Genomic DNA, 18175 nt, shown 5'->3' with positions numbered 1-18175 from the left:
CAATCTGTCTGTAGGAAGGAAGAGCATCAATCACCAAGAGGAGGAAGCTTAACCTGTGGACATTTCCATCCAGATCCTGACTGCCTCCTGAGCACACTCCCCATCTCTTAACTCATGCTCTGAAATGGGGCAACCCATCTTGAACAGACGGCTTCAAGTGAACACTGCATTGGTTGATAGGTTTGTTTTGGGGACTGGATTGAATCTGAGGCCCCATACATGCCTTCAAGCTTTATATCGCTGACACACACAGAGAAAGATATCTGTAATTCTTTGAGACAGGATCTCTTTATGTAATCCAGGCTGGACTCAAACTCTAGGTCCTTCTGCTTCAGCATCCCAAGAAACTGGGATTACAGCATGTGCCATCATAGCCCTAACTACATTTAGATCAAACCTATGCTCCTTGACAGGAATGGTGGAGTACAGCTGTCATCTGAAAACTTGAGAGGTAGAAAAATGAGAACCAGGAGTTCAAGGTTACCCTCAGCTACACAGCAAGTTTGAAACCAGACTAGCTACATGATTCCCTGCCTCAGGGGGAAAAAAAATCTCCAAACAAGGAGATTTTTGGCTCTTCGCTCTGCCCTGATGAGACAGCCTTACCTTCTCTGCAACAGCTCTCCCAGGATCCCATCTTGAAGTGACCCGCTATCTCTAACCCCCACCCTCCTACTACTGCCCCATGTCCCTGTATTCACTGCCTTTCCTCACCACCTTACTGTGTCCACCTCTTTCTGCACTAGTCTTCCAGTGTCCTGAAGATCACTCAGTACAGACTCTATAAAAACAAGCCGAACAAACGAACAATCACTTCCAAGCCCAAACTGTGGTCTTTTCCTTAGCTTTCAAGCCTAGAACACATCCAAAGAAGGGGCATAGACAGGTCAAGTTTTTAAGACTTCTGTAGACAGAGACCCCTGCCAGATCTCTTGGTGGCTGACTCTCCTCCTCCTACAGACAGGCTAGGTTGCCAGCATTACTTCCTTCCAGGTCAGAAACGAAAGAGGCAGAGCCTGCCACTGCTGTTCAAGTCTTTAGGGGTACGGGGATGGAAATAAATGTAGCATCGAGGCCAGGGTGACACATGACCACTGAGAGCTTGTTAGGTCTCTCCAGCAGGATAGGGACAGAGTGAGGAGAGACAGAGCCAATCTGACCACATCAGGTTTCTCAACAAGCTCTTGGGGATGGTCTGACCCCAAGACCTTAAACATCTGAAAGAGATGCCAAGAGTCTCTGCCAAAATTCCTGGCGACACAGGTGCCTGATCCATGAGGGTCAGAGAGCTACTCTCTCCAGACTACATATTCCTTACACCCTGGGCAGCAGTCCTCTCAGTCCCCACCCAGGGATCTGACCGTCCACCCTCCATGTCTCACCTTGATGTAGATATCCAAAGCAGGATGGACTCGGCGGGCAGCCAGCCAGATGGATATGGGGGTGGTGTAAGGGAAGGTGGCTGTCACCACATGGCTGGGTGCTGGAAAGGAGAATACCTTGAAGCCAAATTTCTGATAGAGGTGGATGAGCTCAGGTGAGGGTGACTCCTCCCCCTCACTCAGGATGCTGCCCACTGCACATCGGCACTTCTCAGGAGGCACCTGTGGAGGCAGAGCATGGGATCAGTGCCAAGCAAAGGAAGGAGGCCTTCAGACCTAAGGCCCTCTCTTTTGGACTAATTCAGCCCTGGAGGAACCACCTGCTCTGACAAGTACAGAGCCCTAGACACCAGGGTGGAGCTGACCATCTCCTACCAAAGCCAGCTATGGTTCCTGCCTGTGCATTCTGCTGCAGGACTCCCATCCAGTCCTTCAGCAAACATGCTAAGCTGCACACAGACTCAGGAGTCATGGTGAGGAAAAAAGAAAAAGACTTGGTCTCCACCCTCCAGGAGTCTTGGGGAGGGAAGAACAAAGAGATATCTGAGCTCTCACCCCTACACAGCCTACACAGCGCTGCCAAGGGACCTTCCATCTCCTGGTGTAGCTTCTATGGGTCCCAGTCTCAGATGGCCTCCAGCAGGATTGCAGATAGCCCATCCTGGGGTCTGGATCCAGCACAGTCCAATTAGTTTATCTCCCTCTTATCTCCCAGAGGAGAAAGCTTCACTAACAGAGAAATCATGGAAGCAAAGCAGCAGAACTGAGGAGTGAGAACAAAGAAAAAGCCTACAACAGTGTCTTCCTGGTTCCTCCAAGAAAACAAGTGTGTGTGAGTGTACACAGTGGAGCACATAGGAGAGGCCAGGGTGGGGAGTTAGCTGTGGAGGGTCAGGATGTGAGATAAAAACTGAAAACGAACCTCCTCTAGGTTCACAGATAGGGACAGCCACCATCACAACAGCCTCTACATCTTTTCTACCTAAAACCTGCCCACTTTCCAAATCCCTTCCTGGTTCTCCTCCGGACGGTTGGTTCCTCCACGTCTCCCAGTCCCCGATGAATGTACTTACTATTCTACTCCTCTCCCTCCTGATCCTCTCCCTCCTGATCCTCTCTCCTCTGGCTCCCATCAGCCAGAGGCAGTGAGTTTTGAGTTTTTAACACTTCCTAGGATTTACCCAAAGCCTAGAGGAGCAGTGTTCACTTCTGGCAGCAGGTGGCAGTCTGTCCAACCTTCTGTTTCCCATGTCTATTTCCTGCCATCTATGTACCAGCCCTTGGTCTAGGCCCCCAGGGGAGGGCGTTCCTAAGTCCAGGACATTCACCACTGGTCTTGGGCCTTAAGACTGGTTTTCCTGATCTTCAGGCGCCATTCAGTCCTCTTCCTCCAGAGCTCACCAACCTCTCTACATTTAAACGGACACTCCACCCTACCTCTACCTTCCCAGCCCACTTTCTCAGCACCGTGAAGTTATTATTACACATCCGCTTCTACCATCCCTACCACCCTGTTATGCCTTTAACACCTGTCATCATCCCCTGGGGGCTTTCTTAGCCCAGATCCACATCCTCTACTCTGGCAACCTATCCCTGCCTTAGAATCACAATTTTCTGCTCCAGGCTCTGACATCTGAGCAGACCCCAAAGGATTAGCCAACTCTCAAGGTTCTGACCTTGTTGCTTCCTTGAACCCAGTGGCAGCAAGCATTAACTTAGGAGTTTTAGTGACAGGTAATATAATGCAGTGTTCACAGCCATGGCTACAGGAAGGCTGGTCAAGGGGTGAAACCTGAGCCATGTGATCTTAGCCAAGTCCCGTGGCTTCTCAGAGCACCAATTCCCTGATGTTTCTTTATATACTTTCAAATAAAAGATGTAATTCACACTAATGAAATGCCCCATAACTACTTTTGGTTATTCACAATAGTAACACTGTCCCAATAACAGTCCCTAGGTCTAGAATGCCCATCCAACCTAATCTTTGAACACAGTCCTTCTTTACCCATCCTTCAGGCTCAATGCTCTCTTGGTGAACATTTCAGGATAGCTCTGTAACATTTTTCCTCTCCTCAAATTTCTTCCAAAATTTGCTGTCTTATCCTTCTCAAGACTATTTAGCCTTAAGGCCCACCCATTTCATTCAAAAATGACATTGCTGCAGTACCACATCTTGTCTCTAGATGGTGCACCTATACCACTTACACCCTAAGAGTTGCAATGGCCATATAGGCAGGAGGCTCCCATAAGGCCAGGACTGACAGGCCAAGGGACAGGGAAGATACCTGACCCCAAAGAAAGCTATGCTAGGTGGAGGGGAGGAGATAAAAGAGAAAAAAAATGTTAATCTACGTTAGAGGGAAAAACTGGTGGAAGGCAGAAGGTCACCTGTCACTGGACTGCTAGCTTCTCTTTATCCCTTGCCTGCTTTATTTTGGGTTCTAAGGTCTTTCCGGAGATCACTTCAGCAGCCCCCATGGAACTACCAACAAAACACTCTTTTGACTCCAAGGTACTTGAACATATGACTAGAACCTCTCAATGACTCCCAGTTCACATCTATGGCAAAACTAAACTTCCAAGTCAAACAGGTCAGGCATGACACTGAACTCACCTCAGGACCAGGAATCAGCAGGGCCAGAACCTGGGCAGGCAGCCACTGGGTATGTGGCAGAGGGAGGGGCAGAACCCAGCTCTGGCCCAGCCCACCTTGCCAACCTCCTCTCCTACCACACCCCCATATACACCCACATGTAGCTATTTGTAGCCAAACATGCCATGTCTTCCCATGCTGCCTCCCTTTGTAAAAGCGACTTCCTCGGCCTGAAATGTTCCTCTTCAACCAATCTGAGTCTTCTTTCTGGAAAACGACTCAGCTCGTCTCCTCTCCTGAGAACAGGTCTACCTCTGCACTTTAATGAAGCCTTCTTATTTCTTCCCACCACTCCAGCCTCAAGGCAGCAAAGTCTCGGATCCTACACAGAAGACCCCATGGGCATGTTTAACAACGGTGCAAGCAGGCATACAACTGCTCACACAAATCCGACACCACAATCTACTCATCTGGGGGAAGGGAAATGCTCCTCTCCAAGGTAATACAGAGTAGTGTGGACAGAAGAGCTCTCACTGACTCAGTTTGTCTCTGTGTCTCCCAATTCCACAAGTAAGGTCATGATCTGGTCCCTTTCTTATCCTGGCCAGTGCTTAGAAGATATTGTAAGAGGTCCCACAGGAGCAGAACCAGGTCACCAGCAAGGAGACAGGACAGCTACAAAGATAACACAGGAAGTGGCAAAGTTGGTACAAGAGCAGTGATCTAGCCTGAGACAAAACCCTGGGTCTCCTATTTGTCTACTTTTCCTACTCGTATCAAATTTGTGTGGAGTACCTATGACCAGAACAAGAGCTGGACCAGAACTGCACCAGCCTGGAACCATACCAGGGAGAGAGGGCAGAGGTAGAACCATCACCACTGAAGAAAGTCCACCAAAGATCTACCATCAAAACCAAGACTATCATGCCCGGCAATGATAGGGTACACACTTGGGGGTCAGAGGTAGGCGGGTCACTGTGAGTTCAAGGCCAGCCTGGTCTACAAACTGAGTTCTAGAACATCCAGGGCTGTTACACGGAGAAACTATGTCTCAAAAAACTGAAAGGAAGGAAGGAAGGAAGGAAGGAAGGAAGGAAGGAAGGAAGGAAAAAAGAAAGGAAAGGAAAGGAAAGGAAAGGAAAGGAAAGGAAAGGAAAGGAAAGGAAAGGAGACTACCAAGGAAGAGTCAAGGACACGCCGGGCTTCAGCATATCTCCTTCAAGGTATACAGCCTCCTCAGTCTCAGTACTATGAGAAGAAAGCAATTGCTTGTAACCTAAACATTTCAGGTATGAGTCCATCTTGATGTTACCCCAATGTCCCTCCCAGAGAGCTCTCTGACAACCATTAGGCCACAGTGAAGAGTCATCTCAAGGGTATTGCTTGGCTGAGACTTTAAAAGTATAGGGATAGGACAAGATTTATATCTTTCAGGATTCAGAAAAGAGAAATTATGTCAGCTGGCACACTGGGTTCAGTTGCAAACGGCCAACCTCAAGCACACAATCCATTCAGCCAACAGGGATAGGTATACCATCTGCCAGTCTAAGCCCAGAGGACTGCCCTGATCCCTTTCTTGGCAGCTCTCAATCACAGTTACCAAGGAAAGGGGAGACATAGAGACAGAGCCCTGTGCTTGCACTGGTACTCCCAGGGTTAAAATGTAGTAGTATCTGCCAATTACAGATGTATACTGGGATCCTGGTTCACTACAGTGTTGGAAAAGAGCTGTAGGAGGAGTTGCCAGAAAAGATGGGTTTCCTTGCAAGGGGGACCATGAAGGCCAAGTCCTAGGATAGCTGTATGGACCGGGGTTAGAGTCATACTTCTCACAGTGCTCTGGGGTGGGAGGGAACTAAAGGCTATGCTGAGGTGTACCCTGTGGCTGGCAGCTTGGACCCTTCTTGTTTCAGCTGTAATAGTTATGCCTAAGGGTTCTTTAACCCAGTTGAGGTCTTAGCCTTTTGTCTGGAAGAGGGCTTCTGAGGCTCAATTGGTTTGCACACTTCTGTAGTAGCTGAGGTGAACCACTGGGAAGGTCCCCTCCACTCCTGCCAGATGCATGATTAGTCTGGATTTGAGGATGCTGTGTAGCTACAGTGTAAGTAAGAGGGATGGGCACCAGGTTGTTTTCAGAAGAGGCATTTGTTTTTGAAGAAGCATCATTCTAATAGAAACTGGAACTCAATGGAGGCTTGAGGAGCTTCAGGTTGGAGGTCTGTCTGTGGAGGAGGTAACTGAACTCTTAAGTGGTGGGTGATAGTTTGGCTAGCTAGGATCTAAGGAGCAGGGCACAGCAAGGTACCTGTGGAAGTGAGTCAGCCCGATGAGCTGGATGAAGCTTATAGCAGCCTGTTCAGAAACTTGGCTCTGCGTCCTCTCAGCCTGCTGTATCATCTGTGAGGGAGTTAGTGGATGGGGCTGGGTCCAGAACACTAGTGGAGGGGTCTATTAGGCCCTGGCTGTGGGAATCCAGATGAGGAAGCCCCAGGGGAAATTTGAGATCTGGTCATCTCTCACTCTTTGGCTACCATCTTGGCCCAGCTAACATGATAGAGTTCCAAGCTCTTTATTTTAATAAGGAGTGCTGGGCTACTGTAGGGCTTGACATGGAGAATGTGCTTAGCATGCACAGGCATTTCCTTCCCTAGCACAGAAATTCAAAGGGTAAGGTGGAGGCCCTCTTGACATCTCAGCTTAGTCTCTTATTCAGCAATTAATTGCTGAACCTTCCTTTGGATGGCACTGTTCTGAGCATGGGGATCAGTTAGAAGATGATTACAGGGGTCTTAATAAAGCAAGTGTGCCTGAATAGATGGCATGGGGATCAGTTAGAAGATGATCACAGGGGTCTTAATAAAGCAAGTGTGCCTGAATAGATGGCAGAAGCCTAGAGAGGGGAGGTCACCTAAGGTCAAGGGATGAAGTAGTGGGTGAAGCCAGGCATGAGTGGAGGTGGAACCAAGAGGCAGAAGACTTGTGAATTTGGGCTGTACTTGGAACGGTGCCATGGCGGGCTGAGATGACAGTAACATGCACCAGCTTGACACTCAGTCCCCAGCACTGGTTGTTAGTGTTGGAGCCTGAGGCTGCTGGTCTGTCTCCCATTTTCCCAGCAGGCACTCATTAATGGTGGCCTTGCAGCTGCTCTGGGCACAGGAAGCAGCTGCTCCAGGCACCTTATTGGGCCTGATGTCCTCACCCCCAGTGATTCCCAGGCTTCTGTCACTGGGTCTCTAGAGCAGGTTACACAGCAGAGTTACCGCCTGCTAATTGGGCTGCTCCAGCATGGAGAGGAAGACACTTGTAGTAGTCCAGGACATAGGATTAGGTGACAAGCCCCTAGACTCTAGAGTTGTTCCCATTACTTAGCCATGTCTGAGAGTGTGGGGGTGGGGGGGATAGACTCGCTGGGAACGGCACAGCCACCATTCTGAGGTGGTAGTAAGGATAGGCAGTCTTATGTAAGTGGGCAGGCATGTCATGTCCAGAAGAGACATTAGAATCCACTAAGACTAGAGGGCCCAGGAGGAGTACCAGAGTTTATGGTCAAAAGATCTGGCTGGGTCCTGCAAATACCAGGGAGCCACGGATAGTATCTAAGTATCTGCCCTCATGCCAAGAGGTATGTCATCTGAGTGACAGTGTCCAGGCTGGCTTCAGAGTAGGAGATGTAAGTGCTGGGATGAGAGGGAAGAACCGGAGGCCATAGCCAAACTCGGGAAGAGAAACAGAACTCAGCTGAGGGTAGTAGTAACTGCTTGTTCCTAGATGCTCCAAGCCAAAAACTACCACAGAAGACCTTCTCACATGCAAAGGCATTCCTCTGGGAACTGTTTCTGGCGATTGAGGTGTATGAAGACCCATGGCATACTAGACCTTTCTCCTTGAGGCTCTGGATTCCCTCCCCAAGACTGAAGCCCAAAGCCAGCTTTGCCAGGGTGGTGTGGGAACCACCACTCAAAATACCAGCTTGAGTATTGTAAGCTTGGCATCTCCGTAGGACCCTAGGGGCTGAGGCTGTCTGAACGGTGCTGTTTGGTTGGACCATCACCGATTCAGAAAGAATACCTTTCCTAGGCAGGTGGGACTTACCAAGGAAGAGAGAGCTTCTCCAGAAAGCTTGGGTTTGGGACTAGGGAGTAGAAGGGATTCTGAGAAGGGAACTTTTTCATAGAACAGATTGAGTGTTCCCTTTGATGACACCCTCAGATAAGAGGCTACATGTCTAATAAAGCCGGTAGAAAGGACATCCCTGAGAGGTGGAGAAGGGGTCCAAGTGCCAGTTGGAACTGGGAAATTCAGGGCTACCTTCTTCTCCCCCCCCCCCCCCCCATTTTCTCTATCCCATTTTCAGGTGCCTGGCTTCATGACTCCATCTGCACTGGGCAGCCTTCCTGCTGCTGGTTAATCAGTCAGCAACCTTTTTACCAGCTCATGAGCCAGGCAGGGCTCAGGTCCTTGACTACATAGACACTGCAGAGTGGCTGAATCTTTGAGAATGGGTAGATTGTGTCAGCTCTGGTAGGAGGGCATCATCAGGAACATCCAGTTTAGAAGGCAGAGCCATGGCATCCTGTGGCTGGCCCAGCCAGAGCTCTGGCTGAATGCCTGTAGTCTACTCATTTCCAGGCTCCCTAGCCCTCTGCTCCCTTTCCATAAGGACCCTAGAGCAGGGCTGAACTAGGGTTTCATATTGTCCATCTATGCCCTGGAGAAAGGAAAGGCTAGACATGGCTGTAAGCCCAAGGCTTCTTTGTCTGTCCAGGGACCAGAATGTATGAGGACTTATGTCCCACGTACCTGCTTCCAGGGAATCATAATTTCTCTGCTCCTCAGTCCCCAGCACATCTTGATACCTGACTGCTGCTGAGCACCCCTCCATGAGCTACCTAGGAAGAGAGGGCCTGGGTAGCACCAGGGAGATGAGCAGAAGTGTAAATTGTGTGGCGAGCTGCCGGCTCTGAGGTGAAAATGAAAAGTCTTCAGGCAACAGCAGCAGTAGGCACAGCAGGCTGGGGTGCCAGGCACAGCACCCCACCTCCCCACCTCGCTCCTTCACACTTCCCCCCTGCAGTCTTCCCCAGGCTCCTTCCCGATCTGGCCCTGCCTTCCCTTTGCTCCTTTGTCATCCTGCCATTGGGGCTCCTAGGCTGGCCCTGGGCTAAGCCTGGTTCTAAGAAGGTCTGAGTTTTTGCTTCTGTTGTGTTTTTCTAATTTGGTGACTGGCACACAAAGAAGTGGGCTGTCCTTCAGTGAACTTTGTGTTTACTGATGTTTATGGTAGGCTTGTCCATCATCCGTTCTTTTGTGGTTTTCCACATACGCAGTGACTTGTCTTCAAATAATAGTGCTTTTGGTTTTCCTAGTTCCTCACTTCTCTTGAAATTATCTATTCTTCTTTGATTTTATAATTGGAGACACTGAGGGCCAGAGAAAAACCACCTACTTGTCAGTAGCTTAGGCTCAGATTCCAGACCCCTGTGTGGGGCTGTCCGTACCACTTCTGACGCTTCCTCCCTTCCCGACTGGCTTCGTTGCTTGCACTTTTCAAGGCTTTGGGTAGAGGTAGGGTAGAGTGAGGAGGGGCAGGGAGGGAAGGGAAGAAGGTACTCTAACCCTTCACTTGGCTTTCTGTGCTCTCATCGGGGTTCCCCAGGACTTGACACAGGTTCAGGTTCTGGACCAGAAGCTACTGTGAAGTCTGGTGGAGATTGGGGGAGGGGGTTATGGCAGGGGGGGGGGGTTATGGCGAGGGGAGGGAGAAGTTGATGGAAGTTCCTGGGCAGAATAATAATAACGAGCTCTACTTTAGCTGCGGCCTCCCTGCTGTGCCTCCCCCAGGCACTTTGCACATGCAGTGCAGACTGGCTGCCTGAGGGGCCTCCAGGGTCTGAGCCCCAACTTGTGAGGACCTCTGTGTGCAGGCGGGAGCCTATCCGTGTCCTTGTAATTAAAAATGAGCATGCCTCACTTCTCCCCCCCGTGAGGAGAAGCTTCCACCTCGGGTGGGATGCAGCAGCTGCTGCTGGCTGTGTGACTGCCTGTTTGTCCAGCTGGGTACAGAGGGCTGAGTGAGACTGGGCAGCAAAGGGTGAACAAAGAGGTAAGAAGGGTGCATCAGGCAGAACTCACTTCTTCATGGGACTGGAGCTTAGGTCAGAGATGTGTGACCCAGGCCTTGACCTGCACCCACGGCTTCTTCATTTGGGGCATTTGCCACCTAGCTCTAAGTAGATCTAGTCCCTGGGCAGCATGGAGGTAGGATTCCCCTTGAGTTTCTAGCCTGGCCTCACTGCTTCTGTTTCTTGCCGTTCCACACTGCTAGCTGAAGTCAATACACAGGCCGATGTTCTGAGAGCAAAACAAAATATTCAGATCCTCTCTCTTACCTCTCTTATCCCTGAATTCAGAAAGATCTACTTGTGTGTCCTGAGAGGAAACCTTAGACCATCATACCAACCCAGCTCCTTCTGGGAGCCCTGGGTAGTATGGGCAGACACTTGCCCCTATCCAAGAGATAGGCTTAGCCTGAGGTGAAGAGTGAGTTCCCAAGGTGGCTGAGGTACCCTCAAGATAGTAGCCTTGTGTAAGGTGGTGAGGTGCTCCCAATACTTTGGGGTAGGTAGTCCATGTTAGTAGAGGGTACAGTAATAGTGCGGGATACGCTGAAATCTCCCTTTCTTATTTCCGATTCTGGCAGGCCTGGAGGTGTGTCTAAGGGACTGGCATTCCTGAATCCAGTTTCTAGCAGTTCCTGCTAAAACCTTGGCATGGCTGCCTGACTTCTCCTGTTAGGTGGCATACACTGTGGAGGTCTGTGACTCTTCCCCCTTCAAGAGGACCTGATGGTTTGTGTGTGTGTGTGAATGAGCTGCTTAGGGTTGGAGTTTGTCAGATAACCACTAGTCTAATGGCCAGGAAAGATCTCTCTGTCTTGGCCTTGCTTCCACCTACTTTTAGTTTCTTGGGCTGTGATATTCCAGGGCTGATTGGGACTTCAGGCCTATCTGGGCTCCCTTTCCCAGCAGTACTAGGCTCTTGTGGCATTGAGCTGGTGTCCTTGGCCATTGGCAGTCTGCTCTCCAAGGGCTCCCTGGGGCTAGCTGAGGGAGAGGCAGCTGGCCTCACCTTCCTCCAATGATTTTCCAATATTTTCTGGCTTGTCAACATGCTGTTTGGGCAGCAACTCCTGCTGGGTATTGAGGACCCAGAAGCCAGCCCATAGCTACCCTCTTTTTCCCTGGAGGCTGCACCTGTCTAGCAAGGGAAAGGTTTATTTCCCCTGCCTGATCACTCAGGGACAGGGCATGTACTGGTTCTGCCCCCTTGCTCTTTTACCCCCAGCTCCCATTAGACTCATCCCTGCTTGGTGAGCAGAGCACGGAGGGGAGAGTGGTCTCCCAGGAAGGACGACAGGGACCTGAGTGCCACGGTAGAAGTTTTACCCCTTTGCCTTCTGCTGCCCCTCCTTTCCTGCTCCTGAGTCTGAATTTTGACAGGACCCAGTATGTGTTACAGTGATTTGGGCTTGAGCAAGCTATGGGATTTTAATTAGCTTTCTGCTTTCCTTCAGTAGGGAGGGCCAGGGCCTGTTAGATAGCAAAGGGTGGACCTCTGCTGAATTCAGGTCTTGATGCAGGCCTGGGCAGTTAGTGTTTTGCTCCCTGTGTTGGAGGCTGCGAAGAGGTAGGGGTGCAGAGAACTGTAGCCAGGCCACAGTTTGCTCTCCATCCCGTCTCCCCCTTCTCTCTGTTCTCCCGATGGCTTTGAGATGAAGGCGATGGCAAGGATGGAGGATGCAGTTTCCATGGTAACAGGCTGTCCACAGCCAGGCAACTTCAGAGCCGGGCTCTCCGGAGGAGGCAGATGCGCAAAGCAGCCACAGAGCTGCCTGCCAGTGAGGGGGCTGGCAGAACAGGTGGCACAGGGTGGCTGTCTGGTGCTGCCCACCCTGATGCCCAGCCTAGAAGAGAGGGTGGAAAGAGCACTACCCCCTCTTCTCTATTACTGCCAAACTCTTCCAGAAAGGTTGGGAGGTAGCCTGAGTTTGGGAAGGGTCAAGACTGGGGTAAGAGCTTCATTGTGTCTGCACTCTTTGGATGGACATAGACTTTACTCCTGCTCTTGAGATGGCCATTGGTCTGATGCTGCCAGTTGGACCTCTCAGATGCTCAGAGACGGATGATGTTGGTGAATGTCATGCTCTGACTGATCTGGGGACTACTTTTTAACTACTAAGGAAGGAACTGGACCTTATTCCATTAGCCCCCATGGCTTTGACATCCTAGCCTAGTTTGTTGAATGGAGCACAGGTTTAGCAGATACCTGTCCTCAGGTGCTGGCTTTGGAAGAGTCCCAGAGCCTGGTAGCTCCTACTTGTGACAGTTATGACCTGTCACTTCCCTGACAGTACATTGTCCTCAGGCTTCTCCTGAGGACTGGGCCTTCAGCAAGCATTTCTGGAAACAAAGGCAGCCATCAAGAACAAAACAAAAAGCTAAAATGGTATATATATAGAGATGACATGAGACTGTATATGGAGGAGGCCTGGAGAGCAACCAGATTGGCATGAAAGGTTGAAATCAAAACTAGTCAAAGTAATGACTCTGTTTGGCTGACCTTAGAAGCATCAGGGCTAGGGTGTTTCACCCTGGGTTTGGGTGCATGGATACTCAGGAGGAAAGGCTTTGTTTGGATTACTTGTGGAGATTGAATGTGAGCTGCCACTAACCTAGGCTGGGGCACCTACCTCCACCTGGCCTCCTGGATACACTCTCTCTAGCTGGCACTGAGGGTCCTAGCTAGGTCCTTCTTTCAGACTTCTTATCCCTTCTTTTTCCCCTCCATGGGCTCTTTTTAATTGGAGGAGGTTCCTCAACCCTTGGGCTGGCCAGGCAGGCGAACAAGTGGAGTCCTGGAGTGGCTTCTCTGAACCAGGCGATAAGTCTCTCATTACTGTTAAGTGGAAGGCTCATTTTAGAGCTCACGGTGAGAGCCTGGCAGGTGCTATAAATAGCCATGTTGTGAAGGTTGGCGGGTGAGCAGTGACAGGGCAGGGGCCTCACAGTTGTCTTGGTGGGTAATTGTGCCCCATCACAGGAAAGGGAGGGCAGATTCTAGATCGAGAGATACTTGCTCCCTGTTCTGGTGGTTCCCGTCTGCCTCAGGCATGTCTGCTGCTTTGATGCACTAGGGGCTAAGAAATATTGGTCTGTGTCCAGGCAAGGGGGAATGGAGTGCCTGTCAGAACTTGGGGCCCTAGAAGCTGATGCTTTAGCCCATTAGGTAATAATATTCAGTGCCACCTCATGTCCTGCCTACCCTCTAGCTCAGATCTCCTTCTTCCTCCTTTGGCAGAAACCCTGGCCTCAGGTGTAAGGAAGTACAGGAGCCATATTTGATTAGTTTCAGAGTTTGACAGACCTAGCCATGGGAATGTGGTAAAAAGCAGTTTGTAATTGTAGTAGTATGTCTATAGACGGGGCTTGAGGCACCAGCTTTAGGGGCACTGACCTCACCCGGTATTTCTGTGTTAGTCAGCATTGTCCAGGGGAGAGAGGGGATCAGGCCACTAAGTTCTAGCATAAAAAGTCAGATAGGTTAGATCTTGGCTTGAGTGCCTAAGGCCATAGTCACATTTTATGAGACCAGCTACTTAGTCCTAGATACACACATAGGATTAGCAGGGCCAGGCTCTTGGGATGTTTTAGCATTTGACTTAGAATGCTGATCTGAGGATTCTCTGTCATTAGACCGCTGCTCCTGAAGTGTAGGGCCTGCTCTTGCAGGGCTCCTCATGTAGGGTTGAGACTTGGAAGAGATGGGGATGGAATGCACAGCTAGCTCCTCCAGAAGGAAGAGGCTGTAGACAGTTCCCAGGGTTCCCACGGGACAAGCTGGTCAGAGCCCTTTAGTGCTTATACCACATTTTGCAACACTGGTAGGAACGGAAGCTGTGTGCTCACCCTCGGCTAGAGATCTACCAGCAAGACCAGATCCATTTCATGTGCCCGCTGGCACGGCAAGGGGATTTCTACGTGCCGGAGGTGAAGGAGACAGAGCGGAAATGTCGGGGGCTTGTGGAGGCCAGTGACACCCAGATGGATGGCACAGGTACCAGAGGTAGGGGAATAGGGTGGGGTCCTGCCTGGAGTCCCTTTTCTGTACAACTAAGGACACAGCTGAGGAGGCTCCTCTGTCTAAGGAGCTGGCATTGTAGGTAGATTCTACATGCAGAATTGCCTGTTCTCAGACATGTACATCCACATAAATGTGGATTCCCACATGTTCTCCAGGTAACAAGACCCTGTCCGAATTCCTTTCAGATGCAAAAGTAATTCTTAACGTCCTAGGCAGTTGGGTGGAAGGCATCTGGGTGGGGCTTCTCTGGAAGTGAGACTGAACTAGGTCTGAAAGTAAGGAAGGGAGCAAGGTGTTTCCCTGTCTCCAGCGTGAGCTCCTTCTAGAGCCCTTGCCACCAGAGCCAGCCCGTGCCGGTAGCTAGAATGCCCTAGGCTCAGGCCCACCAGCCACTTGCCTGGTTCCAACACCTGCCATGATCTTGTGTGACACTCAACGGGCAAGGAACCCTGTTGGTAACGTGCCAGGTAATCCTAGGGGCCCCAACTTTTGGCTGTTCTGTTATGGGACTCAGAAATTCTAGGGTGATAGTGGCTGTGGGGATAGGAACTGTCCCTCTCCTTGACTTCTGTGCGAGTCCGTCTGCCCATCCAGTCTTCAGCAGCCAAGGTCACTCTAGAGACATGTGTTGGCAGGGCTGATTCAGGGAGGGTTCTGGGAGGCAGTCTCTTCTCCCTTGGGGCTTGTGTCCAACATAGTTAACTTCATCTGCCACTTAATTACCTCCATGGGGTACTGCTCCCTTCTGCTTGGTAGTGCCCGGCAGATACTCTTCGTGCCCCTACTGTGGGCACTGGACATAGCACAAGGTCAGTAAGCCCAGGCAGCCCCCAGAGTCGAAAGGAGGAGTGCCTTGACCTTCCTACAACCTTACTCTGCTTCCTGCCTCCTTGGCCCACCCACCCAGTTCCCTTCCCTCCCAAACACTGCCTGCCAGGAGTGTTAAAGGACGGCTTGGCACTCACTCCATACAGCTGGCTGCAGCCACAGCTCCCACACCCCTGAGGTCCTTGGCCTGTCCTCCCCACCAGTCTGCCCGCCTACTCCCTACTGTGGGTGCTGTGGGATCTGCCTACTTCTGACAGAGGCTGCCCTGACTCCCAGGGCAGCCACTCTCCAGGTGCATGCCACTTACACAGCAATGCATGGTGGGTGCCTGGCCACCCAGGGCTTGGCCTGTCCCTCATTGCCTCCCTGCTGGGGCCCTGACTTGGACTGGGAGGTGAAAGGGGGTGATTAGCTGCCTTGTGCCTGTTATTACATTGATGTATTATTTAGCTCCACAGAAGCGATGAATATTTGATCTCCTTGCATTGGCTGTTGGCAGAGGAAGAGGGAGGAACTGGGTAAAGGTGGTAGCTTCGCATCCCCTGCCTGACAGCCCTGGGAATTTAGGTGCTCCTTTGCTTTGTCTGGGATCCTCTTTCAAGGGACACAGGCTCGACAGAGGGACCTCCTTTTGTAGGGCTGCAGGGATACCACTGCCCTGCCTTGAAGAGTTCCTTTGTAAGTAGTGTCCATCTGTTCCCAGCAGCTGTCTTCACCTGATGTTCTGAGCCTGGGCTGGAGGAAGCACTACTGGACTCTGTCTTCTGATCACTCTTAGCCCAGGAGTGGGAAGGGAAGAGGCTGGTCCCTGTGCCCAAGGGTCTTGGGTGAGCCATTAGGTGGGTGGGTAGATAGAACTTGACAGTAATGGGGTCAGGGAGAAACTACCCCCTCCTTGATGCCTTTCAGACCTGCAGCCCTTGGGACACTGATATCAGTGTGAACGCGTGAAGAACTAGAGTCCTGCCCAGGGTCAAGGGGTCACCCATAACTCAGCACTCTTCTGGCATGCTACTGTGGGAGCCATACCAAAGGCCCCAGAGAAAGGAGAGCCCAGGGCCAGCAGTCTTGCACTTCCCGGGCTCACCTCACCTTTACTAGTAGGACCTAGAAGGCAGGATAGATTAGTGAGCAGTCCCTCGTATTGCTTCGCCCTCAGTACCCTAGGCCCCAGCTGGAGACTCAAGGGCAGCTCTAGACCAGTGCAAATACCAAGAAGTCCCCAACTGCTCCTGGTTCAGGACCTTATCACCATGGAGACAGGAGCTGGTTGAGCTAGCCCACCCTCACCTTCCATGGTATTTAACAGCTTTGACAGCTGTGCCTCTCTATCTACTTGATGACGTGTTGGCCATCTCCCAATCTGGAGTCCCGCACACAGTCGGCCTGGGCTCTTTGTTCCTCCTTACTGTCTTCCACCTGCATTCAGTGCCTCTGGTCCAGTCGGGGCTAAGGGGTTGCTCCTGGACAGGGCATACAAAGGACCGCTTCCTTGCAGGATACACAAGGAGTGGAAGGGGGCAGTTTAAAAAGATGAGTGTGGGAGTGGGGACATGGTGGGTAAGGGTTCCCCTGGGTCCACTCAGGCGAATGAGGAGAAGGACATCCTTAATGCTTCCTCCTAGCACTCTCCTTCCTTTTGACTGGGTAAGTGTTTCTCAGGGTTTCTTCATCCTCTTGTTTAGCTCCTCCTTTACATGGGGGGACAGTGTGGTTAGGGGAAGGAGCCAGCTGATGTCCTGAATGTCTCTCTCCTTGGGGAGGCCTGTGTGGGGGCATGGACTGGAGAGTAGTTCTCTCGGTCCTTTCTTGGCCCTCCTGCCTCACGGGCAATGTTCTGCCACTGTCCCTGGACCAACCATTCCCAAGCCTGAAAATGAGTGGTGGAGAAGACACTATTCAGGCCTCCTTTGTTCCTCCCTCAGCTGCTCCCCCTCAGGCTGAGTGGCCCTTAATGGATGTGGGGGTAGGGGTCAGTGCTCTGTGAAAGTGCAGGGAATGGGAGCTAATTTAGGGTAGGGAAGGAAGTGTGCAGCCAGCTGCTCCTCTCTCCTGCTCTCTCTTCCACCCTGCAAGCTCCCTGGGCTCTATCAGTGCTGCCCCAGTCAGGGCAGAGGGCAGAGGGCAGCTGGAATGGGCCTCCTAAGACAGGGTGGTATATTATTCATGAGTGGACTGCGCATGCTCAGTCCTGAGCTGGTGGTAGAGACCTTGCCCTGACCCTGAAGGAGGTGCAGTTGAGAAGAGGTGGCCGTTGGCTAACCAGTGCTCCCCTGTCCTGGCCACAGGAGCTGACACGAGTGACACAGGTTCTGTGAGCCCCGAGGTGCAGCCTGGCAGCCGGGAGACCTCGGCCACCACACTGTCCCCCGGGCCGAGCAGCAGTGGCTGGGATGATGGCGATGAGCACAGCGAGCCCAGCGAGCACAGCTACAGTGAATCGGGTGCCAGCGGCTCGTCTTTCGAGGAGCTGGACCTGGAGGGCGAGGGGACCTTGGAAGCTCGACTGAACCCTGAGGCCAAGCTGGGGACTCCTCGGGAGCTCAGCACCCCTGAGAGGGGTGAGGAGTAGCCACAAGCCCTCAGCCCTCTTGTGATGCATTTGCTAAGGGACTGAGCAAACTCTCCAGCCCCCTTTGTCCTTAACCTGCCCAGCTTGGGCTGGGAGTCCCAGGGCCTGACTTCTCCTACCCCAAGCCTAAACCTCCTCACTGCCCTTTTGGCTCCCAGTGCCGAAGGAGCCAGAGACTGTTATCTGCACCAGCCTCCTGGGCTGCCAACTTTTTGCAGACTCATTGGAGCTTCCAGAACTCAGAATAAAGTGAATTACTTTCTGGTTTCACCTGGATTTGAGTTGAGCGTGCGTTTGTTCTAGCTTGGGGAGTGTTTGTGTATAGCTGGGATTGATTAGGCAGGAGCACCCAAACCCAAAGAGAAGGGACGTGACTGAGTGAGTCCTCTGATCAGAGGGACATTGGGGGCCCTGTGTTCTCTGTGGTGTCACCCCAGTGGAGAGTCACCCCACACTCCAGCAGCCTGGGGTCTCCTTGCTGCTGGACAGCAGGTCTCAGGAGTAGGCAACTCACGGACTCTTGGTGCCCAGAGATGCCTTCGTGTCTGTGGCGTCAGAGTGCCTGGGCTCGTGCTGGGACATTCTCAGTGGGTGACACCCTTGCTGAGCCTGCCAGCACCTTTGTTCCTGGGCATGTGGATGTATACCATGGGTGAG

General features: G+C 51.6%; 1 protein-coding gene across 2 annotated transcripts; it reads left to right on the top strand.

Moving 5' to 3' along the window:
* The first annotated feature begins 9762 nt into the window (after positions 1-9762).
* On the top strand, positions 9763-17794 carry Tex264 (testis expressed 264, ER-phagy receptor). Of its 2 annotated transcripts, none has more exons than XM_036193354.1 (2): positions 9763-14100; positions 17235-17794. In XM_036193354.1, the coding sequence occupies exons 1-2, from the start codon at positions 13983-13985 to the stop codon at positions 17516-17518; spliced, it is 402 nt and encodes a 133-aa protein (XP_036049247.1). In that variant the 5' UTR covers positions 9763-13982; the 3' UTR covers positions 17519-17794. The 2 variants fall into 2 exon arrangements, with proteins under 2 accessions (XP_036049247.1, XP_036049248.1); XM_036193355.1 differs by having other exon boundaries at positions 9764-14091.
* The last annotated feature ends 381 nt before the right edge of the window (positions 17795-18175 follow it).

This window comes from Onychomys torridus, chromosome 7 (genome assembly GCF_903995425.1).
Source record: "Onychomys torridus chromosome 7, mOncTor1.1, whole genome shotgun sequence".
Classification (NCBI taxonomy): domain Eukaryota; kingdom Metazoa; phylum Chordata; class Mammalia; order Rodentia; family Cricetidae; genus Onychomys; species Onychomys torridus.
This window is presented reverse-complemented; position numbering and strand designations above follow the sequence as displayed.

What these genes read in the sequence shown, in the direction of transcription:
- Tex264 (XM_036193354.1), top strand. Translation starts at nt 13,983, where the DNA reads ATGTGCCCGCTGGCACGGCAAGGGGATTTCTACGTGCCGGAGGTGAAG. An exon ending in GGATGGCACAGGTACCAGAG is followed by an intron (nt 14,101 to 17,234) that starts GTAGGGGAATAG and finishes TCCTGGCCACAG; the next exon opens with GAGCTGACACGAGTGACACA.